This window comes from Dendrobates tinctorius, unplaced genomic scaffold (assembly GCF_039654945.1).
Source record: "Dendrobates tinctorius isolate UK_male_01 unplaced genomic scaffold, ASM3965494v1 ptg000243l, whole genome shotgun sequence".
In the NCBI taxonomy this organism is placed as follows: Eukaryota; Metazoa; Chordata; class Amphibia; order Anura; family Dendrobatidae; genus Dendrobates; species Dendrobates tinctorius.
Genome location: NW_027361910.1, coordinates 11023793 through 11050000, shown reverse-complemented (window position 1 = coordinate 11050000; position 26208 = coordinate 11023793). Strand labels below are relative to the sequence as shown.

General features: G+C 43.3%; 1 protein-coding gene across 1 annotated transcript in view; it reads right to left on the bottom strand.

The window, feature by feature from the left end:
- The window catches only part of TMEM132D (transmembrane protein 132D), a 1611777-nt gene that overhangs the window by 785936 nt on the left and 799633 nt on the right, over positions 1-26208 (bottom strand). The window contains exon 3 of the mRNA XM_073557069.1: positions 421-564. Coding sequence (XP_073413170.1) covers positions 421-564 — 144 coding nt within the window. The remainder of the gene's footprint in view (positions 1-420; positions 565-26208) is intronic.

The window sequence follows — 26208 nt, the reverse complement described above, 5'->3', positions numbered from 1 at the left end:
TTTACCAGTAAAAACGCTTAAACGCAAAAAAAGCGCTTATGTGGGCACACAGCCTAACAGGAGAGCATTATGTACAGTGAGCTGCATGGAGGTCATTCATGTAAAATAGGACATACTTGTGTGTATGTATATATATATATATATATATATATATATATATATATATATATATATATATATATATATTTATTTATAATGTCTTCTAGCAGCCTTGTAGGTTCTAATTGTAATTTTCTACCTCAGACTACAAAAGGAAATGCTTGGCATAAATAAATGAAAGCCATGATGATACCATTACTTTTCAGGAATGATACCATAAAAGTGATTTTGCTTGATTTCAATTGAGTAACTTAGCAGTAAAAGAGCCCGTTACCCAGCAGACTATCTAGTAATACTTTTGGCTTTTTAGAGATGTGTTACCTTGTAGCAGGGATAGAATATTTCCTCTGACAGTCAATGATAACCGGTGACAATTTGCCTGGAAAATCCATACTCTCCTTCACATCCCATAAATGTGAACTTCCCCTGATGCCGAATAAATTAACACCTTCAGTGACTTTAGCCCTGTAAAACAGAAATAGACAAATAAGCGTCAGATTTGAAGGGCTCCTGATCAAACAGTCACAAAAACGAAACAAAACCTATGGTAAAACCTTAGCTATCTTTGCTCAGTTTTGTATTTCAAGTTTTGTACATTTCAGATTACCCTGAAATCACAGGTATAAAGAATTAGGCATGTGGTAATGAAATAGAGGTGACGTTCCAATTAGTAACTTACACCTTTTTCAGATATACAGACAGCATGTAGAAGAGGTGTTTACGAAAAACTAGGGGTAATCTGGCGGGACCGTAGTGATGTCTGGTTCTGTATAGCTACTGCAAGGGGTAGGGCCCTACTAGTGCACCACTGACTCCGAGTGATCTACTAGAAATTATCTTGAAATCATTAGCAGGATTCAAGCTCATGGGCATAGTGAAGGGGTTGGTCAAAAAAGGAGAGTAGTTATGGTGTTTCATAAAAACATATGTCACACTCATGGTGCAATAGGGACACACAAACCAAAAATGGATGAAAACCAGATCGAGAAAAAGCTGTCTGGAGCAAAAATATTCTTCTGGCAGAGTGTTTCATATATCCCTATTGATTCACATCCACCATCTGGCCAAATGGAAGCTTTATAAAAATGTTGGTGAAATCCATAAAGAATTTTACAGAATAAATTTGCGATTTTTTTGTATTTATAAGCAAGTATAAGAAAGGAGAATGTCTGGAATTGCCAAACCTACTTTACAGAAGGAATAACCATGTAGTTTTCACAAGTCTTTTCAAATATATTTATTTGACTACTTATATAAATATACAATTACAAAATTAAATAATTAGGACTTGTCCATCACATTCAACCGAGGGATGGGAAAGGATAAGAAAAAGGGGTATAGGTACATCTTTAATGCATGATGCAGTGTGCTGCAAAGAGCAAGTTTTCCCTCCTGATCTCCAGTGTAAATCATCTCGATCAACATTCAGAACATGAATTTTGTAAATTTACCTAAGTCTTTATGTTTTTTTTCCTCTGATAAGCTGAAAACTCTTTTTCAAACCACTGACTGACTGTTACTAGCACTGAGATATGCTGTTACACTGATATACAATAATTGTTAGTTCTTCTTCATGGTATAGAATACTTCTATGAAGATTAGAGATGGGTCAATTTATTCAAGTGGAATTGAATTCTACTTGAACTTTACAAGAAATTGTATCCTTCAGAACACCAAAATGTGAAAAAACAACTGCTATTCAGCTCATTGTTCACATTTCCAGTCAAACACTTATTGCTGACCCCCATCTGTGTCCTTGACGCTTCTTCTTACCACCACCAAGAACTGAAACCATAGACATCTTCATGCAAGGACAGGACTTCTGGAAGCATCAAGAAGGGAAATTCTGGCCTAATGTGAAAAAGTCTGGTATTTCAGCACCCAGTGGTGATAGGAAGAGGAGCCGAGGACCAGATGATGGACATTAACCCCTTCATGATCTGAGTCTTTTTTTGGTTTTGCATTTTTGTTTTTTGCACCCATTCTTCCCAGAAAAATAACTTTTCTATTTTTCCATCCATATGGTCATTTGAGGACTTGTTTTTTGAAGAATGAGTTTTACTTTGAAACAACACCATTGGTTTTAACATATCGTGTATTGGAAAACAGGAAAAAAATTCAAAGTTCGGTGAAATTGCAAAAAAGGGGAATCCCACACCATGTTCACTAAATGCTAAAACTGATCTGCCAACATGATTCTCCAGGTCATTACGAGTTCATAGACACCAAACATGTCTAGGTTATTTTTTATCTAAGTGGTGAAAAAAAATTCCAAACTTTGTTAAAAAATGCGCCATTTTCCGATATGCGTAGCGTCTCCATTTTTTGTGATCTCGGGTAGGGTGAGGATTTATTTTTTGCACGCTGAGCTGACATTTTTAATGATACCATTTTGGATCATGATTCCACCCGCGGCTATTGCGGGCACATGTCAGCTGTTCAAAAGAGCTGACATGTCCTGGAAAATGTGTGGGTTCACTGCCGGATCCCACATCAAAGGGAGGGAGTCCGACACTGGCGTAAATTTACACCTAAAGGGGTTAAGCAAAGAGGGCGGCCGGAGATGTGAGCAGTAAGTTGAATAGTTTTTTCCACATCTTTTGCACAGACCTCCACTTTGACTCAGATGTCAGCAAAGTGGAGATGTAGTACTGGTATGGGCTTTTATTTTTAAAGTTGAACTGGTTGCACCTTTTCAAGTTAAAGAGGCGCTCAAAATCAACTCCCAAACCAATGGCAATTTTTAAAGATACCTTTTTCAATCAGTGATACACGAGAAAGTCTGCAGACAGTGATGAATACATTGGCAGAGCCGCCAACTCTGTTTTCTACCAATCAACATTTAAAACAGCAGATGCTTTGATGTCATTTCATTGTGTCAGCTGTGCACTACAGAGAGTTAGCACATTGAGAAGAGCAGAGTGCCAGGGGAACAGAACTGAGGTAAGTATGTTTTTTTATCTTTTTCATGTGTATGGCTCATACTAGACTATGTGAGGCAAATACTGTATATAAGAGGCTATTTGGGGTCTCATATGGTATAAAGGTGATTTTTTTCTGGATCATACGGTATATAGTGGGTTGTGTGGGCTCATATTGTAGATAGGGGGCTGTGTGGGGGCCCATACCATATAAAGGAGGTCTGGGTGCAGGTTAATTCGGTATATAGGGAATTTGTTTGCGGTCTCTTATGGTATATAGGGGATGTCAGCATGCTTAATTCTATTCAACATTAAGTGATGCAATTAACTTATAATTTATTTTATATTAATATTATCATACCAACTCATCAGTGACCCATGACCATGTGACACGGGCGCCAATGGATTGAGCTAATATGTGCTTCTGGCGCAATCATGTTAAATGCTGCTGTCAGAGATTGATAGCGGCATTTAACATGTTGACAACCATGGCCGGATCGCAATTATATACGCGGCTGTTAGAGGCTCATGAACTCAGCTGACATGCGCAGGAAAAGTTGTGCACTCATCGCTGGAGCCCACATCAAATAGGAGGCAATCTACGACGTACCTATACATGATAGGTCATAAAGGGTTTAAAGCAAAGAAAATCCATTAAGGAATTTGAAGTCATTTTTTGGATACTTATGTTGATGTACAAATACAATATACATTTTATTAGTTAAATACATTTATCATACAGAACGTGAAGTTGGGAGTGGTGGAGTATACGCTTTTTTGATACAAGTGCTCAAGCCTCAGTCACAGACCTAACTCTGCATTACTTATGAAGCACTGTTACATTGCATTGGTTTATTGACATGCTGTCTCTGACAGTAGGACAGCATTAACCACTACTTCAAAATAATGTTGTTTTTTTCATTCTTTGAGTTTTGCAGAAGATGAACTTACTGTGAGATCTTCAAAGTAGGTCAAAGGTGTAATAGGGGAATAACTCAAATTCTGAACGTGTACCTTGACTACTTTTAGCCTCCGTCTGCTGGTAGTAGCACGGCACTCAAAGATTATGTTGCTTTTCTAGTCGGAAAAGAAAGAACATTCTTCATTGTGAGAACAAAAAATATATTTCAAGCAAGTAGATGGGAATAATTTGAAGTGCTCCCAAAAGAATTTAATGTTGTTCATTTGTTGGCTGTGTCAGAAAACAGAACAGCTTACATTGCATCAATGTATTTTTTCCACTAAGTAATACGGTTAGTTTGGTGTATGTGATAAGTGGGATACTGTTTCACATTCAGAAGCAGAACACTTTGGAAACTTTACCACACTTATGCAAAATTGCTCTTCACAGGGACACAAATACTCCTTTAGGACCTATTTAGAATGATAGACAGTCAGGAATGAGTATTTCTAGGAATGCTCATTTCCCCATTATCGGCATCTCTGAACAAGCCAGCCATCACTCGAAAAGGAGCACACTGCTTGTTTATTAGGTGAAATGATTTTAAGTTTGCTTACCTACCATTGCTCTCGGCAGCACAGAATTCTATTTATATAGGACATATGCGCGCTGCCATTTTACACATTGCAGAAGACTACATAGGCCACAGAAGGATCACATGACCTCAGTTGCGACCACATGAACTTCCCCTTAATGCCTTACTGCAATCACATTACAAGGGGTAGCGCAGCCAATCTGGAGAAACGAATATAAAAACTGCGGCAGAGAACACATCAGCCATTTTAAGGTATCAGCCATTATAGGATAGCCTAGGGACAGAAGCTAAGAGCATACATCACAGCAATGGAGATGGGGAGAAAAGGGTGTAGAATATAATAGACTATTACCGTGCACTATACAAATAGATAATGGGCGTAATAATGTTTTTTGAATAATAGATAGATACAATTAATTGGTAGAGAGTGATAGATGACTTATCAACATTTGCAGAAATATCTATATAATGGTTCCTGAACTCAGCAGCAGCTGCACCCTGGTGAGTCCACGCCCGGCCCCAGCTATCAAAAAGTTTACACAAACCTCGAGGAATGGAGAAACATCTGAGCTGGGGAGTGTGCTGCTTCAGGAGCACGGCCATGTATGCCAGCTACCAACCACGCCACTTACTGTACACCCAGAACTGTCAGGGAATGTGCACTGATGGAAATCCTGCTGATGTCTGGTTATATATACTAAACAGTATATTTTTTTTAAATGCAAGACAAAGGATGATGGGCTCCATACGATGATATTTATCATAGGCATCTGTTTAGGAATATGATATAAGCTTTTGAACAGCTTTTATTTATTTATTATTATTATTATTGAAGCTTATGGGTGAAGGATGTCTGTCGTGGAGATTTGAGGGGATTATCCGATAAAATGTATTTTCCTGTATATAAAACCAACAAATATACCTGTCCTTGCCCACCAGCACCAACTCTGTGCCACTGCCTCTGCTCTATGTTGATGTGGCTGAAGTGTTGATAGATGACACTTTTGGGCTACTTTCACTCTTTCACTATTTGGACAATATTTTATATCAGTAATTATAAGCCAAAACCAGGAGTGGGTGATAAATACAGAAGTTGTATATTATTGTTTCTAATATACTTTTCCTCTGATTGCTCCACTCCTGGTTTTGGCCTACAAATACTAATGTAAAATGCTGACCAAATACTGAATATATGAACATGGCCTTAAATTGATATCCATTTTATTTTATATAATTGGTAACATCACGTGACCAATGGAGCCAATCATTTGGAGTCATGTTTTGATGGCGTCATCTCTCAGCCAAATAATTGTCTTCAGTGGTAACATTATGCCACCACTGTAGACATATTAACAAAGACTAGAGAAAGTGAATAGAGCTGATGCCGAAGCACCAAATCTGTAGTCTTAATTAATTGTATACAATGGAAAGCAATTGGGCAAAAAAAAGAAACAAAATGGAAAATGCTGTTCTTAAAGGGAATATGTCAGCAGGTTTTTGCTACCTCATCTGAAAGCAGCCTGATGTAAACAAAGAGAAGCTGAATCCAAGGATGTATCACTTATATTACTGGGTGCAGCCATTCTGATGCAATCAGAGGTTTAACCCCTTAGCGACAGAGCCAGTTTGCAGCTTAATGACCAGGCCAATTTTTACAATTCTGACCACTGTCCCTTTATGAGGTTATAACTCTGGAACGCTTTAATGGATCCCGCTGATTCTAAGATTGTTTTTTCGTGACATATTGTACTTCATGTTAGTGGTAAAATTTCTTCGATAAGTCTTGTGTTTATTTATGAAAAAAATGGAAATATGGCGAAAATTTTGAAAATTTTGCAATTTTAAAAATTTAAATTTTTATGCCCTCAAATCAGAGAGATGTGTCACACAAATTTCTTAATAAATAACATTTCCCACATGTCTACTTTACATCAGCACAATTTTGGAAGCAAAATTTTTTTTTGTTAGGAAGTTATAAGGGTTAAAAGTTGACCAGTGATTTCTCATTTTTACAACAAAATTTACAAAACCATTTTTTTTAGGGACCACATCATATTTAAAGTCATATTGAGGGGTGTACATGACAGAAAATACCCAAAAATGGCACCATTCCAAACACTAGACCCCTCAAGGTGCTCAAAACCACATTCAAGAAGTTTATTAACCCTTTAAGTGCTTCACAGGAACTAAAGCAATGTGGAAGGAAAAAATTAACATTTAACTTTTTTTTGCAAAAAATTTACTTCAGAACCAATTTTTTTTATTTCCACAAGTGTTAAAAGAGAAAATCAACCACAAAATTTGTTGTACAATTTCTCCTGAATACGCTGATACCCTATATGTGGGGGTAAACCACTTTTTCAGCACACGGCAGAGCTTGCAAGGGATGGAGCGCCGTTTGACTTTTTCAACGCAGAATTGGCTGGAATTGAGATCGGATGCCATGTTGCGTTCGGAGAGCCCTTAATGTGCCTAAACAGTTGAAACCTCCAACAAGTGACCCCATTTTGGAAACTAGACCCATTAAGTCAAAACAGTCACTGAAAAAGACCTGGGTGTATGGGTGGACGACAAACTCACATTTAGTGGCCAGAGTCAAGCAGCTGCTGCAAAGGCAAATAAAATAATGGGATGCATTAAAAGATTTGGTGCAGTGTATGTGTGAGCACTGTGTCTCTAATGACACAAATACTGATGGGAGCAGCCTGTCCAATCAGCAGCTGTAACAGTGTGAAGTGTTGGGGGGTGTATGCATGTATGTATTGTGCTGCTTTCACAAATACAGGATCACTGCTGTGTTCTTTCCAATGCTGGAATAATGATAAAGATGAGTGCGGTGCAGTTTACTGCCAGCCAATGAGTGGGCAGTGGGTGGTGCTGGTCACTGGAGCTTGCTGGGAGTTTGGTGGAGCTTCGCACATACACTGCACCAAATCTGCTGCTGTGTGAAGACATCAGTGACACAGAGCTGTCTCATTCACACAGCAGAGGCTTTGTCACACAACAGATTACATCAGTGACTGCCATCCCCTGTGCAGATTAGAAGCTGCAGACCCCCATCACTGGCCATCACACAGTCTGTTCTCACTGCTGCCAGCAGCCTGGGACAGTGAGGGAAGGAATCTAATATATAAAGCTCAAAGTGTGTATGTATGTATGTATGTATGTGTGTATGTGTGTGTGTGTACGTCCAGGATAGGCATCCGCACCGTCACAGCTACAGCCACAAAATTTGGCAGAGTCACACGTCTGGAGCCCGAGAGCATCCTAAGCTATGTTGTGAGGTGAAATTTTAACCCCGCGTGTTCCAATTCACCAAACAATTTTGCTCGTCTACATAATGGGGAAAAAGTGTGTGCGTCAAGCCCCGCCCCTCATTATGATGTCATAATGCCCCTATCTACATAATGGGGAAACAGTGTGTGCTTCCCACCCGTGGCCATAGTAACAATGCAGCCGTGGCCCGATTGAAGCAGCAGGGAATGAAGAGAGCAAGAGAGGTATTTTTTTTGGTATATATGTATATAGTGTGTTTGTTTATGTATGTGTGTATCTATATGTGTGTGTGTATGTATGTGTGTGTATGTTTGCATCTGTGTATGTGTGTATCTGTGTATGTGTGTGTGTGTTTATCTGTGTGTGTAACACGGGACTATGTGATGGCAGATATGTATGACGGGTATATGGGCACGGGACTATGGGATGGAGGATATGTATGATGGGTATATGGGCATGGGACTATGGGATGGAGCATGTGTGATGGGTATATGGGCACGGGACTATGGGATGGAGGATATGTATGATGGGTATATGGGCACAGGACTATGAGATGAAGAATGTGTGATGGGTATATCGGCACTTGAATATGGGATGGAGAATATGTATGATGGGTATATGGGCACGGGACTATGGGATGGAGAATATGTATGATGGGTATATGGGCACGGGACTATAGGATGGAGGTTATGTATGATGGGTATATGGGCACGGGACTATGGGATGGAGGATGTGTGATGGGTATATGGGCACGGGACTATGGGATGGAGGATATGTATGATGGGTATATGGGCACGGGACTATGGGATGGAGGATGTGTATTACGGGTATATGGGCACGGGACTATGGGATGGAGAATATGTATGATGGGTATAAGGGCATGGGACTATGGGATGGAGGAAGTGTGATGGGTATATGGGCACTCGACTATGGGATGGAGGATATGAATGATGGGTATATGGGCACGGGCCTATGGGATCGTGGATATGTATGATGGGTATATGGGCACGGGACTATGGGATGGAGGATAATTATAATTTGTTATAACTAACCAGAGTTAGTTACTATGCCCGGGCAGCGCCGGGCTCTTCAGCTAGTTTTTAATAATTTCTGATCACCATTAATATTTTCTGCTAGACTCGTATGTAACCTAACCAACACATAGGGAGTTACAGATGAATAAAAAATCTATTAGTGTCGTGTTACAACTCTGTACAACTTACAGGTTGTACAGAACAGTATGAACTTAAAGAGCATGAGGCATCGCAAACTCAGCATTTTAATTCAAAATAGCTGTTTTAAAATCAAATGTAATCTGTTAATGTTCTTTCTAATTGTTCTTCCATTTCCTATCCCTATTTAAAATGCAGCAAAACATCTATTATATTATATCAAAGACTATTAATCCAGAGACAATTCACCAACTTTTATGCACAGTGAAAAAAGATTGAATACATTTTCTAACAATTAGTTTTTTACTAATAAGTATTAAAATCATTAAATAAAATGTTTGCACACTCACTTTCCAAATTGTAAAATGGGCTAATATTCTATTTTCTATAAATCTTAATTTAGTGATAATTATAATGGTAGAACTATTATAATTATCAGTAATAATCATTACTTAAATTAATGGTAACTAATGTGGTAATAAGATACTGTAAATATTTTTTAATGCCACATATTTTGGAGTGTTTAGCAAAGCAATGTAGAAGAATATAGTGTAAAGCCTGAAACACATAGCTGGGTTAGAGCTCTGTATAACTTTACAGAGCACCCATAGACTTCTAAGGGACTCTTCTGTATTTTTGTATGGTTTTAATTACATATGGAGGCAGATGTTATTTCTTAAGATTGCATTTGAATAAGACACAGACAAATTGTTGCATTCTTTGAAGTGAGAATATATCTGATAGAATGTAGAAAGGCAGAAGAAACAGGTATTGGCTAGGTGTCTGGCTCACTTGATGGAGTTAAACAATCACCTCAATAACTTATTTACTTTGTCATAGAAAACATTAACATCCATAAAAAAGCTCCAGTAAGGGGGAAGTCACCCACCCTCTTTCGCATAAAATTTCAAAGTGAAAAAGCTGTCAATCTAAGAATCTCTTTGAAATTTAATTGCACAGTTGTACTATGGGAAGTGAGGAAATTACGTATAGCTGAGAAGGAACAAAACTAATTAAAACTCCTTATGAAGCCCAGGAATCCAGCAGTGCCAAGCAAGATGTCTATTGTGAGGAAGACTAAGGGTCTCATTTCACTTAGCGATGCACCAGCGATCCCGACAACGATACGACCTGGTAGGGATCACTGGTGCGTCGCTAAATGATCACTAGTAAGCTGCCAAACAGGCAGTTCTCTTCAGCGACGCAGCAAGGATCCAGCGATCAAACACAGTGATGCATGCTGGCCAGCAGGATGACACCAACAAAAAAATGGCCCAGGACATTCCTGCACGATCAGCAATTTTCATCAGGGGGGCCAGTCGCTGCTGCGTGTCACATGTAGCGAGATCGCAGACGAGATCGCTGTTGCATCACAAACTCGCTATGTGAGATGGGGCCTTTAGATTTTAAGATTTTTTAGGAAGGGAAACGAATATCTAACTCCTTTAGAGGTAACGATTGTTACCTCAAAAGAATATTGGCAACTAGTTGGATGTCTGCAACTTTATTGATGGGAAGTTATGAATATTGGGGTTCGTATAAATCAGATATTTATGAAATATCGATTTTCAAAGTCATAGTGAGAGTACAGACATGATGCACTCACTCACTTCCCCATGGGTTCACTGGAATCCCTCCAATTAATTAACCGCTTGATAGACGGTGTGTACTGAGTCATGTTTGGTCGCTGGGTAATGGTAAAATCATGATAAAAAATATGACAATAAAGCCAGCCTGTGATCCCCAGTGGTGGAAATATCCTGGAAATTGGAAATCTCATAATTTTCTGAAACTGAAGCCACATCCCATAACCAGCCCTGTTATGAGACATTAAGGGGAGGTGTGTGGGTTTAACTTAGGTGCTGAGAAAAGGACAAGGCAATTTATGATCCTGCAGAGATACATATCAGTGTATGCAAGATTCCTGTCCACTGGACATTTCGAGTAGAAGTGCTCTTCTTTGCTAGCTGAGCCATCTCTGTGACCAGCATAGTAATTTCTTTTGTTTCTTTAATTTTATGCAATTGCATATAATGTATTGCTTTGTCCCTTTTTTAAAATCTTTTGTATATTTTTTATAAACATTGCCTATCCTTCTGGATTAAATATAAAATGTATTAGTTTTATTTTTTTTGTTCTGTAAGCCACACTCTTGAAAGCCATGCGCTACCAGAAATCAGGCATCCAGTCGACAGTGTAAACGACTGGTGATAGCAACGAATAGTCCTTTGGTGATCATGGAGTTAGCAGTGACCAAAATGGGGTGTATATATATATATATATATATAGTGGTGTAGTGTCCACTGTGTCCACTAGGGGATGCTGTGTGGGTGTCCCAGGATGGGCGATAGCCATATCCAGGGTGGTAATAGGAGCAGGATCCTAAATGACCGTTATGTATCCCAAGGTGGGTGGCCTTGGGATGAAGGCTTGATTATTTGTTGATCAGCAGGGCTACTGCTGATGTTCTGTTCGAATGTGTTAGGGAAGCCTTCACGTGGTTGGTGAGACGGCTGACACCAACCAAGATGTGGCTGCCTTCCTGAGAACACATGTAGACGCTGAGTGTCATGGCGACGTGTGTCTGACAGTTCCTTAAGAGGGAACGGACGTCTGCAGTGTGAATCAGCTAAGAAGGTAACCCGGAGAGGGTGAGCTATTTGTGTTTAGGTGAGAGCCTGCGTATCGGACGTAACACAGCCTGTGTGACCAAAAGATTGACAGAGCGGAGGTCTGTCATGGATGTTATGCTGTTTTGATATGAACTTTCTGTTGCTGTTTATGGTTTATGCTGAATGATAAACTGCATGGACTGTTGATGTTAGATAAGAAACCCGTGCCTGACCTGGTTAATCGGCTGCCTAGCGAGTGTCCCCAACACGAATAACACCTCTGCGGTAGAGGGGTCCGAGAACCTGCGTGGCCAGCAGGTGACGGTCGTGAAAACTGTGTGGTATGCTGACCGGGGTCAGAGAAAGAGACTGTTGATTGCTTTAGGGTGCCTCTGTGGAGAAGAGATACCCGAGAACCTGTGGGGCCGATAGCAGGTAACGGACAGGTGTCTGTGTTGTACTGACTAGGGTCAGTGAGAAAGACTGTGTACCTGGATGGTTCAGCGTGCAAGGTCCTGGAGGGTCAGTGTTGGGAGATTCTAAGAGAAGAATCGGATCCCTGGAGCACATGCTGTGACCTTGGGCCTGGTGAGGCGTGAGTATTGGACAGTCTCAGGTGGAGACGGATGTCCTGAATAGCACCCGCTGAGCCCCTGGACCTGGTGAGGCCATTGTGTTGGGATACCCTGGGAGGAGGGTCGGCTCCCTGAATAGCACCCGGTGCTCCCTGTGTGTGGGACGGTCTCAGAAGGAGACGGACAGCCTAAATAGCACACAGACAGGACACGTGTGTTTTTGTGTTGTGTGTTTTTTTTCTTTTCCCTCTCAAGTCAGCTTGCGGTGGCTCAGTGGGGTCAAGAAGGTGACAAGCGGCTTGCTGTAACTCGGCGGGGTTACGAAGGTGACAAGCGGCTTGCTGTAACTCGGCAGGCTTACGAAGGTGACACCAGCAGCTGTTTGTGAGCGGCAGCCGGAGGTGTCGGTGATTGGTGACAGCAGGAGCTTTGGCAGTGCCAGCAAGAACTTGTGTGGTATCGTACTTAAAGGGCCGGTACAAGCCCAAGAGACAAACTGTTTTGTGTGAACTTTGGTCTAAGGAGACCAGTAGTAGGGATATGGGGAAATCCCAAAAGGGGGTGGTGACCCAAATCGGGGTGGTAACCCAAAAAGGGTGGAGTCCCAGAGGGGGCGGTAACCCAAATGGGGGTGGTCGCCCAAAAGGGGGTGGAGTCCCAGGGAATGCGGGTGGAGCATCCCGTTGTAAAAGGGGTGGGACAGATGAATTGTTGCCAGGAGCAAATGTCCTATGTCTGTCCAATCTGCCTGGTGAACTACCCAGCTGGCACGATGCTACAGGGGTGTGGCCTCCAGATAAATAATGAAGATATAGTTGGTCTGGTCGACCCTGGATGCCCGGTGACTCTAATGCGGGTTGCTCCTGAGATACCCAGCAGAAAGGTGGGGGTCACTTGCAACCATGGGGGCACTAAGAGTTGCACTGTCACCAGGGTAGTCTTTGAGACAGGTTAGGACATTGCCGGACAGGATGTCACGATAGTCCTAAATCTGTCCTGTCCAGTGGTTATAGGCCGGGATTCTAGACTGTTCTCTGGCTTGAGGGAGAGGGGAGTTCCTCTACAGCAGGGGGATGGAGACGTTTCTACTGTTGGGTTAGCAGACATTAGACGGTGACGCTTGCTAAAGTGGACAAGTCAGTTGTAGAAGTGACCGGAAGAAGGGGTACATCTGCCCAACTTACGGACCTGACGTCTCGTGACATGACGGATGGTGGGCTGGGAGATGAGACGACTGGAGCGGACACATGGTCAGAGGGTAATTGGAGGGTTAACTCGGATGATCGAGGTGACTCAGTCTCTGGGGGTGACTGTGGCTCTGAGAGAGAAAGGCAGCACAGACTAGAAGGGCTAGAGAAGAAGTCTCCAAGTTTAAAGGTCACCTGCCAACGTGGCAAGGTCTGAATAAGACCCTCAGAGAAGAGGTAGGAGTACTCACGGAAACTGTAAGAGGTCTTCTGCGGGAGAAGAAGTGGGACGAAGACTTACAGTGGCCAGGCCCAAGTGATGAACAGAGTGAAGACAAGAAGAAACTGAAAAGTATGGAAGCAGAGATGATTCATATGCAGGAGGAGCTTACTGCTGCAGGGCGTGCTAAAAGGCAAGCACAGCAGGAAAGAGATGAACTGGCAGATGTAATTGCCAACAACAGTGGTAAAGGTGCTCTGGCTTTGTGTCATGGTTATTCAGGATCTTGGACAAATGGTGCAGGGGTTAATAGAGAGAGCCTCTCTTTGATGCCAGGGAGGGTTTTTATAGCTTCAGGTGAGCACCCCTCCCTGTCATTTATACTCCTTGCTTGAGTGTTTCCGACCCTGCTTCGTTTGTGCTCTCTCCTGTCCCTGTGTGCTTGATTGGTATATGACTCGGTTTTGACTACGTTAACGTCTCTTGGATTGTGATTCTGTTCCTGCATGACCTCCTGTGTATGACCCCTGGCTTTGTCTTGACCTCCCTGTGATCGCCCTTCTGTACTACTACTGATATCCTGTGTATGACCTTATGCTCTGTCTGACCCTACACTGATATCAGTCTCTGTTTCTACTTGCGTCTCCTGTGCATGACCCCTGGCTTGTCTGACAACGGTTTATTCTCCTCTCCCTGTGGTGTCTCTAAACACTGTCATCAGTGCTGTTGGAGGCTGGCTGTAAGCCCCGCCCACATTCTGACGCGCGGTCACATGACCGTAAGGTCCTGCGGGCATCAGAGTGCTTTGCTGTCGCTCCTCCCCTCCCACAGGTCCTAGAGCAAGGTTTCCATCACTATAGCCACGCTCCTGCCCGAGCAGACAGTGAGTACCATTTCTCTGTGTTACAGACCATACCTGGTCCCTCTACAAACCTGTCACTCACACTTGCTGTACTATAAGTGTGACACTTTGGAAGAAAAGAGGTGTTTAGAGTATCGCATTGCACAGCTTGAAGAAGAATTGGAGGAAGAACAAGGCAACGATGAATTAGCCAATGACAGGCTGAGAAAAGCCACACTTCAGGTTGACCAGATGAATGCTGATCTGAGTGCAGAACATAGTAATGCTCAGAAGAACGAGAATGCCTGTCAGCAATTAGATCACCCGAATAAGGAGTTAAAAACAAACTTACAAGAATTAGAAGGCTTTGTTAAATCTAAATTCAAGGCTTCAATCACCGCTTTGGAAGCAAAGATTGCACAACTGGAGGAACAACTTCATGCTGAAACAAGTACGTCGTACAGAAAAAAAACTGAAGGATTTACTAATGCAAATGGATGATGAAAGGCGTAATTCTGAGCAGTACAAAGACCAGGCGGGGAAAAATAATGTTCGTCTGAAACAGCTGAAGTGCCAGGTGGAAAAAGCAGAGAAAGAGGCTCAGCGTGCCATTGCATTGCACTGTAAATTACCACGTGAACTGGGGGATGCTAAAGAGACAACAGATGCAATGAACCATGAGGTTAATGCACTGAAAAGCAAACTTAGACGTGGTGATGTATCATTTGTTACAAGATGCATAGGCAGAAAGGGAGTTGATGGAGCACAATGTAGAAGTGTGGTGACTAAACAGTGTCTGATGACGCAGACAGACTGTGACTGGAGGGCCAAAGCCCAAAACCCAAGACCGATATTCTGACCGCTGGAGGCGAGGGAAGCCTAATGTAGAGATGAGGCCATATTACAGACAAAACAGACGGAGACGGTTCTCTTGACCTGTTGGGCAAGGTGACATGGGTGCCCGGTCTCGAGATCCCTAGGTTATGTCGTGTGTTCATCCCCACAAGTTTGAACAGAGGGGGAGGTATGTGGTGTAGTGACCACTGTGTCTGCTAGGGGGTGCTGTGTGGGTGTCCCAGGATGGACGTATAGCCATATCCAGGGTGGTAATAGGAACAGGATCCTAAATGACCGTTATGTATCCCAAGGTGGGTGGCCTTGGGATGAAGGCTAGATTATGTGTTGATCAGCAGGGCTACTGCTGATGTTCTGTTCCAATGTAATAGGGAAGCCTTCAGGTGGTTGGTGAGACGGGTGGGACCAACCACCTACAAATCCACCCAGGGGCGTGTGTCTAAAACACCCATAGTGAATAGTATTTGTGTGAATGGTTGTAGGACTTGCGATGAGGTCATAGCCATGTGATCCGGTGGGCGTGGCTACGGACCATATAAGGTGACCAGGGTAGGTCACATGAGTGAATGCTTGGACCCGATTGGTCCATATGGAAGGTCTTGTCTGGCTGACGTGCTGGAAGATGTGGCTGCCTTCCTGAGAACACATGTAGTCGCTGTGTGTCATGGAGACGTGTGTCTGACAGTTCCTTGAGAGGGAATGGACGTCTGCAGTGCGAAGCAGCTAAGAAGGTAACCCATAGAGGGTGAGCTATCTGTGTATAGGTGAGAGCCTGCGTATCGGACATAACACAGCCTGTGTGACCACAGGGTTGACAGAGCAGAGCTCTGTCATGGACGTTATACTGTTTTGATATGAACTTTCTGTTGCTGTTTATGGTTTATGCTGAATAATAAACCGCATGGACTGTTGATGTTACAAAATAAGAAACCCGTGCCTCACCTGATTAATCGGCTGCCTAGTGAGTGTCCCCAACACAAATAACAAGTGCTACCTTACAATATATAATCAGGAGCATCAAACAGGTGGCATACACCTCTGTGTGTGCCATGCTACACCTCCTACTCCAGTCCCTGCTGGAGTAAGATTTGTGGTATAGCGAACACTGCTGCCGGTCATTAATTTATTCCTGACAATTACATCCTGGCTCAGATGTGCCTACTTTGTCGGTGCTTGGCGAGAATGGCATGAGAATGCCAAAAGTGCAAATATTTTATTGCAGTCTTAGATGTGCCAAAAATCAGTAACCTTCAATGCTGTTTACACCAGAATAAAAGTTTTGATGAATTGGGTCCTATGTATGTAAATTTCAGTTATTTCCAAATTATAGATGAGAAGATTTACTGTATGTATAATAAAACAAGCAAAAAAATAGTATTTTAAATAATAGATTTTATTGCTAGGTTTTATTTTCACAGCCTTGCTATTAATTTGGCTTCAGGATTGAAAAAGTAGAGTCGATTGCAAAGTATTAAAGAAATGCTTGAATGTGCACTTAAACCATTATGTGCAGTAAATGTGTTCTTCCCAATAAAAGCTCAGCTGTTTCTTCTTCAGTCTTCTGCTTTTAGTTTCTGGGGCTAGATTTATCTGCCTTACCAGTCAAAGTAACTCTTCTCTTTATAAACACCAAAAAACTGACACAAAACTGTGGAGTTCCAAGGGACATTAAGAAATAGAATGTTTTCAATTAGAAAACATTCTATAAGTGAGGACACCCTGTTGTGAAGGCTGTCTATAGTGACATCTTTTTACATACTAGGCTAACTGACATCTATTCCACACTTCTATGTCACTTATATTAGAAACACTGGAAAAATCAAGACCATGAGTGTGTGGCTGTACGGAGGGTGGTTGAAGGTATAAAAATACAGGAAATTGGCCTGCTCTCGGGTGTATTTACAACTTCATAAGATGCGCAGAAGCCATGAATAGAGTAATAACCAGAAGCCATGAATAGAGTAAAAGTACAAGAGAAGATTGTCATGTCGGACGCTATTCACACCACAGCGTCCGGCAGGCAGAGGTAGTTCCACCTCTGTCCACTATAGCCTCAGTGGCGCCGGCTTGATTTTCTCAGGCTATCGGGGGTTAATCTAGCTGGAGATCAGGTTGGATGTTTGGTCACGCCCACGGTCTTTAAATAGTCGTGCTGGCCTATGGGCGTCGCCGATCATAGCTTGTGTTTCATACCAAGTGGTTCCGGTCTGGAGTGGAGGTGTTGGAGAGAGAGAGATTCGTATCTGGTGGCGTATGATCCGTTGTTACCTTTTCACCTTCCCATATTTGTGTTTTGTTGTGCCCTGTTCACATTACTGTATAGTCCTGTGTGTATGCGGCGCGGTGCAGTTTAAGTTCTCCCTGTCTGTCATTATTGTGTGGGGCTTTGGTGGTTTGTCTCCTCACAGGGTGGAGGGTTAAGCTTAGGGCTGAGCAGGAGATAAGGAAAGGTTGGAGGCTCAGGCATTTGCACCATCAGCAAAAACCCTGGGTTGAGGGTCAGACAGGGTTTCCCCTAGTTAAAGGGACACCACAGGGGCCCCGGGTATTTCAGCCTTAGGTGACCTAAGCCCCGCGTGACATTATAATCGGCCTACATTTTTCAGGAGTCCATGGATCCCATGGATTCCATAACCCACCAGTTGGCGGCGCTGTCCTTACAGGTCTCTGAGTTGAAAGGGGCAGTTCAGCAGCAGGGCCTGGCAGTAGCGAAGGTGCAAATGGCATCTGCAGGTATCGGTGCAGAGCCGAAGATCCCGCTGCCAGAACGATTCTCAGGGGAACGCAGCAAATTTGTCATATTTCGGGAGGCCTGCAAGTTATACTTCCGCATGCGCCCTATCTCCTCAGGTAATGAGGCTCAGCGGGTGGGTCTGGTGTTATCATTACTGAGTGGTGACCCCCAAGCATGGGCATTTTCCTTACCAGCTGACTACATTTCATTCTGTCGATAATGTTTTTTCTGCACTCGGGCTCATTTATGATGATCCTGACAGATTGGCTCTAGCGGAATCTAAAATCCGCACCCTCCGCCAGGGGGAGCGCTTGGCGGAGGACTATTGTTCGGAATTTCGCCGTTGGGCAGTAGACACACAGTGGAACGACCCAGAGCTGCGGAGCCAGTTTATTCATGGGGTATCAGGGAACGTTAAACAGGCCCTCCTGATGTATGAGACTCCTGCATCGTTGGAGTCTGCCATGAGTTTGGTTATACGTATTGATCGCCGTTTGCATCAGGGGGCACAGGAGACGCTACCCCTGGGGGAAAGCAGAGGTGCAAGTGTGGTTGCTGCAGGTGAGCCCACTGAACCTATGCAAATTGCGGGGGTGTCACAGGTTAAGCGTCGCGTTCCTGGGTTCAGGAAGCCCGGAGCATGTTTTTACTGTGGTAAAAGAAATCATTATGTTAACGTTTGTCCTGTGCTACCGAAGAAGGTCACACCGGCGGAAAACTGGTAAGCTCAGAGGGTATGGAGGAGGCCCAACTGAGCGAATGCATATCCTCCATGATGGTATCTCAATGTATGCTCCCTGCCAAGGTTATTATCGCGGGCAGAGAGCTACCAATATCAGTGTTTGTGGATAGTGGTTCCGCCACCAATCTCATAGATGAGGAGTTTGCACGCACTGCTGGGTTTAAGATCGAAAAACTCCCTCATCCCATTCAGGTGGTTACCATTAATGCCGCTCCCCTCCCACAAGGGGAGATTACGGAGTTTGTGGCTGAGGTGAAACTCCACATTGGGGTCCTACATTCTGAGTGGGTTACATGTAGGGTCCTCCGTAATCTCCCAGCACAAATGGTCCTGGGTTTTCCATGGTTGTCCAGGCACAACCCGGTGATTGATTGGAAAACTCAGGACATAGTCCAATGGAGTGGTTTCTGCCAGGACAATTGCTTGGTCACATGTGTGTCCGCCGTGACGCCCAACCTTCCGAAGGCTTTGCAGGATTTTGCGGATGTATTCTCTGAGAGGGGTTGCTCAGAACTGCCTCCACATCGAGCCTATGACTGTGTGATTAGGTTAAAACCCGGGGCCAAATTACCTAAGGCCAGGATGTTTAATATTTCTGGTCCAGAGAGACAAGCTCTGAAAGACTACATCGCGGAGAGTCTGATCAAAGGATACATCCGTCCTTCATCCTCGCCTGTAGCAGCGGGGTTTTTCTTCATTAAGAAGAAAGATGGGGGGTTACGCCCGTGTCTGGATTTCCGGGAGTTAAACCAGATTACGATCCGTGATCCCTACCCGATGCCTTTGATCCCTGATTTGTTCAACCACGTGGCGGGGGCGAAGTGGTTTTCCAAGCTTGACCTCAGGGGGGCGTATAACCGCATAAGGGTCCGTCAGGGGGATGAGTGGAAGATGGCGTTTAACACTCCTGAGGGTCATTTTGAGAGCTTGGTTATGCCATTTTGGGTTGACAACCGCACCTGCTGTTTTCCAACATTTTATTAATGATGTATTTGCTCATGTCCTGGGGAAATTTGTGATTGTATACCTGGATGATATCCTCATTTATTCGAGCGACCGGGACACTCATTTAGAGCATGTCAGGCAGGTGTTACAGTTGCTCCGGGAGAATAAGCTCTATGCTAAGCTGGAAAAATGCTTATTTTTTGTTCAGGAGTTGCCTTTTTTGGGATATATTGTGTCCGCTGCAGGGTTTAAAATGGACACCGCGAAGGTGCAAGCGGTGCTGCAATGGGAAAGGCCTGATAATCTGAAAGCGCTCCAGCGGTTCCTTGGGTTTGCTAATTATTATAGGAAATTTATAAAACACTTTTCTACTATAGCCAAACTGCTCACGGACATGACAAAAAAGGTACCGATCTGGCTAGCTGGTCTGAGGTGGCGATACGTGCATTTGAGCGTCTGAAGAACAGTTTTGCTTCAGCCCCCATTCTGGTGCAACCGGACGTGTCTAAACCTTTTGTGGTGGAGGTTGATGCGTCTGAGGTGGGAGTGGGGGCAGTACTGTCACAAGGCTCATCCTTGAGCGATATGCATCCATGCGCCTACTTCTCCAAGAAGCTGTCGCCGGCCGAACGGAATTATGATATCGGCAACAGGGAGTTGTTGGCCATCAAATTGGCTTTTGAGGAATGGTGACACTTCTTGGAGGGGGCGGCTCACCAGGTCACAGTCATCACCGACCATAAGAACCTGCTCTATCTGGAATCGGCCAAGCGTCTGTCTCCTAGGCTGGCTCGCTGGGCATTGTTTTTTACACGTTTCAATTTTCTGGTGACTTACCGTCCCGGGGCTAAAAACACCAAGGCGGATGCCTTGACTAGGTGTTTTCCGGGGGGAGAACCTCGGGAAGAGCCGGTACCCATCCTCCAGGAAGGTGTAGTGGTCTCGTCTCTCACGACTGAGGTAGAGGCGGAGATTGCCGAGGCCCAAGAGGAGGTACCGCCAGGACTTCCCGCCAACAAATCATTTGTACCCCTTCAGCTTTGTCTTAAGGTGTTGAGGGAACACCACAACTCAGTACTGGCTGGTCATCCAGGGGTTAAGGGCACCTTAGAGCTGGTATCGCGTAATTTCTGGTGGCCCAAAATCCGGCAGGACGTGGTCTCGTACAGGGCAGCTTGCATCACGAGTGCTAGGGCCAAGTCGCCCCGAGCCCGTCCTGCTGGCACACTACAGCCTCTGGGGGTACCTAATAGGCCATGGACAGAAATCTCCATGGATTTTATCACTGACTTGCCAGCCTTGGCGGGGAACACGGTCATCCTGGTGGTGGTTGATCGATTTTCAAAGATGGCGCATTTTGTGTCATTGCCTTCCTTGCCCAATGCAAAGACGTTGGCTCATGTGTTTGTGCAGGAGGTGGTCAGACTCCACGGAGTTCCGTCGGACATAGTATCTGATAGGGGAACTCAATTTGTGGCGAGGTTTTGGAAAGCTTTTTGCTCACGTTTGGGGATCAAGTTGTCACATTCATCGGCGTTTCATCCACAGTCAAATGGTCAAACTGAGCGCATGAATCAAAATCTGGAGCAGTATTTACGATGCTTTGTGTCCGTCAACCAAGAGGAGTGGTCTACTTTCCTTCCTCTGGCCGAGTTCACGTTAAATAATCACCGCCAAGAGTCATCGGGAGAGTCTCCGTTCTTTTGTGTTTACGGTCAACATCCTCAATTTTGTACCTTACGTCAGGGTGACTCGGGGGGCGTCCCGGAGGAGGACCAGCTAGGAGCTCAATTATCATCGGTCTGAAGGAGGGTGAAACAGCGATTGTTGAGCATGAGTGCGAGGTACAAACGGGTGGCTGACAGTAGACGCGTGCCAGGTCCGGACCTGTGTGTGGGTGAATGGGTGTGATTAGCGACTAAAAACATAAAACTCAAAATTCCATCTTTAAAATTGGGTCCAAGGTTTATTGGGCCTTTTAAGATTGCTGCCATCATTAACCCAGTTGCTTATCGGTTGGAACTTCCTGCGGTATACAAGATACACAACGTGTTTCACAGGGCTTTATTGAAAAAGGTGGTAGGCTCTGTGGACACGACGCCGATGCCACCTCCGGTCATGGTGGATGGCGATTTAGAGTTTGAGATCTCCAAGGTAGTGGACTCTCGAGTAGTGCGCCGTACTCTTCAGTATTTGGTACACTGGCGGGGGTATGGTCCGGAGGAGAGGTCTTGGGTACCAGCCTCGGACATACATGCGGATCGGCTGGTCAGTTCGTTTCACCATCGTCATCCGGACAAGCCGGGTCCTATGAGTCTTGAGGGCCCTGGGGTCCCTCGTAGAAGACGGGGTACTGTCATGTCGGACGCTAATCACACCACAGCGTCCAGCAGGCATAGGTAGCTCCACCTCCGTCCACTATAGCCTCAGTGGCGCTGGCTTGATTTTCTCAGGCTATCGGGGGTTAATCTAGCTGGAGATCAGGTTGGATGTTTGGTCATGCCCACGGTCTTTAAATAGTCGTGCTGGCCTATGGGCGTCACCGATTATAGCTTGTGTTTCATACCAAGTGGTTCCGGTCTGGAGTGGAGGTGTTGGAGAGAGAGAGATTCGTATCTGGTGGAGTATGATCCGTTGTTACCTTTTCACCTTCCCATATTTGTGTTTTGTTGTGCCCTGTTCACATTACTGTATAGTCCTGTGTGTATGCGGCGCAGTGCAGTTTAAGTTCTCCCTGTCTGTCATTATTGTGTGGGGCTTTGGTGGTTTGTCTCCTCACTGGGTGGAGGGTTAAGCTTAGGGCTGAGCAGGAGATAAGGAAAGGTTGGAGGCTCAGGCATTTGCACCATCAGCAAAAACCCTGGGTTGAGGGTCAGACATGGTTTCCCCTAGTTAAAGGGACACCACAGGGGCCCCGGGTATTTCAGCCTTAGTAGACCTAAACCCCGCGTGACAAAGATTTATTAGGAATCTCCCTAGAGGAGATATTGTAGTTCAACATTGCATAGAAAATTACTTACAGCTTCAGGTTTAGATGAGTAGCTGTCACTCATGTTACCATTTAACAGCTTCAATAGACATTGAGTCGGTCAAATCCACAGCAAAACTGTATATGTAAGAAGGTCTGCGGATTAGCTGCATGTACACTGACAGGAGTCAACAGCTGGGCACCCTTCCCACATACAATAAACTTCCCAATGACCATTTATTTTTTCATCAATAACACATATAGATGACATAAGGGCAATAAATATGACAAAAACAACAGGAATGACATGTTAAATAAAGATCAGTGCAAACATGGCAGAACAAATTAAACATATACATTCATTTCCACCCTTTTACAGCCTTATTTACAAGACGATCCAGGTAGGTGCGCTTGAATTTGTCTCTAACTGACGCAACAATGTAATTAGTTTTTTAGTACTAAAGTTCCTGACAAATTCTCCTTAAATGAAACTAACGTCTATTGTGACACCATCATGTAAAATTGAACTGCAATTGAATTGATCAAATAAAGGCTTTTCTGACATGATTATTACTAAAGAACACAAACACAACCAACACTATTGTGACATCATCACAATAGAACCCAAGGTAAGAATAAAGGCACTCATTTGAAATCATAATTATCGAAACAGCATGAAGGCATAGCAGAATGTCTAATCATTCCCTTATTGTGCCATCATCATAATACAACACAGGCGCAGAATAAAAAAAATACTGGTGAAATCACTAAAAGGGTTGTCCAGTCACAACATATCGATGACTTATGCAAATAGGATAGATAAATTATCAATATGAAATAGATGGTGGTCCAACAACTGGCAATCAGCAATTTGTTCCAGATACTGGGTACTGAAGAAGACCTCTAATGAGGGCAATTCCTGAGTGGACATGCCCTTTAATGGAGTTGTCCTGTCCAAATCAATACGTCTGCAGTCACTTTGTGTGACTGCAGACTTATGGATCCCCCCAACTCACTGGATCAGAGTATATATAACTCATAGACCCTCCGGTCCCGGCTCAGAAATCGGCGTATCCCCGCAGTGCATTGCTGGGGGGATTCATAAGTCTGCAGTCAGAGTGCCTGCAGATATATCGATTTGGACAGGACTACTCCTTTAATATTGAACACAGTCTAGAAAAAAATAAACATTATTGTAACATCTTAATCATCAATATTATCAGAGAGAGTAAGGGTACCATTACACGTAGCGACGCACCAACATTCCGACAATGATACGATCTGGCTAAGATCGTTTGTGCATCGCTAGTAAGCAGTCATACAGGCCGATCTTCATAACGACGCATCAGCGATCAGCGATGTCACTAACGACCACGGCGATCTTTGGTACCGTGTCACACACTGTCTATAATAGCGATTCAGACTTTGAATAGGCATCCTTCAGCGCTATCTATATGAGTTCGGAGTTGCCATCGAGGTTGCTCATCATTGATAAGGGGCGTCAAACACAGCGATGCATGCTGGTCAGCGTGACGCCAGCGATCAAAAAATGATCCTGAACGTTCGCGCACGATCAGCGACATCGCAGCAGGGAGCTGGTCGTTTCCGCGTGTCACACTTAGCGAGATCTCTAGCGATGTCGCTGTTGCGTCACAAAATCGTTGCCGCTTCAGCGATATCGCTAGCGATCTCGCCTTGTGTAACGGGGGGCTTAACTGTTTCAGCAAAAAAAATTAGAACTATCAGAATAGAAAACAGCCTTTGGATGAAAAGAAAAATTATTATTGTGATGTCACAATAAAGATAATTTTCAGAATAAATACAAACACTGCTATGACAGCACCATAGCAGAAAACAGCTAAAGTTTTTAAAAAAACACTGCTGTGATATCAACATGTTGGAGCACAGTGTACATAAAAAACCCCCTTAAAAAACACAATTTTATTAATGATCATAAACACACCTTCCCAGTGACGTTGAAAAAATGTCAAAAATTAGACCTAGTATAAGGTGCTGCATAGCCCTACATTAAGGCCTGACTGATACCTTCCTATCCGTGGAGGTTGGCACCCTAATAGTACGATATTGGCGCCCCCACTCAACGAGGACTATCCCTCGCTTCCCTAGTGATCCCTAATATCACAGAGGGGAAAACAATTTCCAGGATAGAACAGTAATGAAAAAATCAGAATGCCCTAGGACTTATGCAGACCAAACAGATAATACAGCAATAAAAATATTTACCATATCATGATATCATGTGACCCACAAAGATAGAATGACCTCAAAAGAAGGCCAAATCAGCAGCTATTCTCACTTGGAGAGATAAACATCCTCAAATACAATCAACAAATGATAAAAAGGTCACTTATCATGTCTCATGGGGGACCCTCAACGCGTTTCCCCGCCGTAGCGGTTCATCAGGAGGAATAGTCCTATCAGAGATATTGTTGCTGCTTCATGCCTGATACCTCAATAATGAGGTTGCCGCTTCAGCGATATCGCTAGCGATCTCGCCGTGTGTAACGGGGGGCTTAACTGTTTCAGCAAAAAAAATTAGAACTATCAGAATAGAAAACAGCCTTTGGATGAAAAGAAAAATTATTATTGTGATGTCACAATAAAGATAATTTTCAGAATAAATACAAACACTGCTATGACAGCACCATAGCAGAAAACAGCTAAAGTTTTTAAAAAAACACTGCTGTGATATCAACATGTTGGAGCACAGCCCAGAAAGAAGACAAACTTGTGACAGCATCGGTATAGTCACAGCCTTGAAGTAACCAATTTGATATGCATATCATTCTGCTTGTATCCTTGACTCTCACTGTCTGGATGTAACATGAGACCTTCACCTTTTCCATAATTTGTATTGTTTCCTTATGAATATTATATCTAATAAGAGCAAATAAAAAATCAAAATCGTATTTTAAGAGAAGAAAACGAGTAAAAAAAATAATTGTATTCTAAAAGCTATAAATATTAAACTTTTCTAGACAGCAGTGCAATATTTTTTTAAATATAGTGAAGAAAACAGAATACAGTGAAAATCTTTGATGTGGAGAAGTCATCGATGATATATGCGACATACTGCAAATGCTTTGATAAATAATTATTCCATAAAACTAAAGACTTTGCAGATCTGCCTATGTGAAAGAATAAACGTATTCATTTTTAAGCAATGGTCGATATCAATGTGTCAAAGCTGCTGTATGTATGCTTCAACAGTCATCCAGTGAAAAATCATGTCGCCAAGTTATTGAGTGTACAGTAGTAAAAACAAATCCCCCAAAACAATGGCAGACTTGAGTTTTGTTTGTTTTTTATTTCACTCCATTTGTTTTTTGTCCCCCGCTTTTCAGTACATTACATAACAAAATAAATGTTAGAATACAAAAGTTTAACTTGTCCAGGAAAAAAATAAAATATTTATGCTTTTGTGTAGTAAAAATTATAAATGTTATGGCACTGGTAGAAAGTAAAAAGCTAGAGCAGAAAAGGAAGGGGTCATGAAGGGTTTCAAGCATTTTCTAATATACAAAGTTGATTTGAGACCACTACA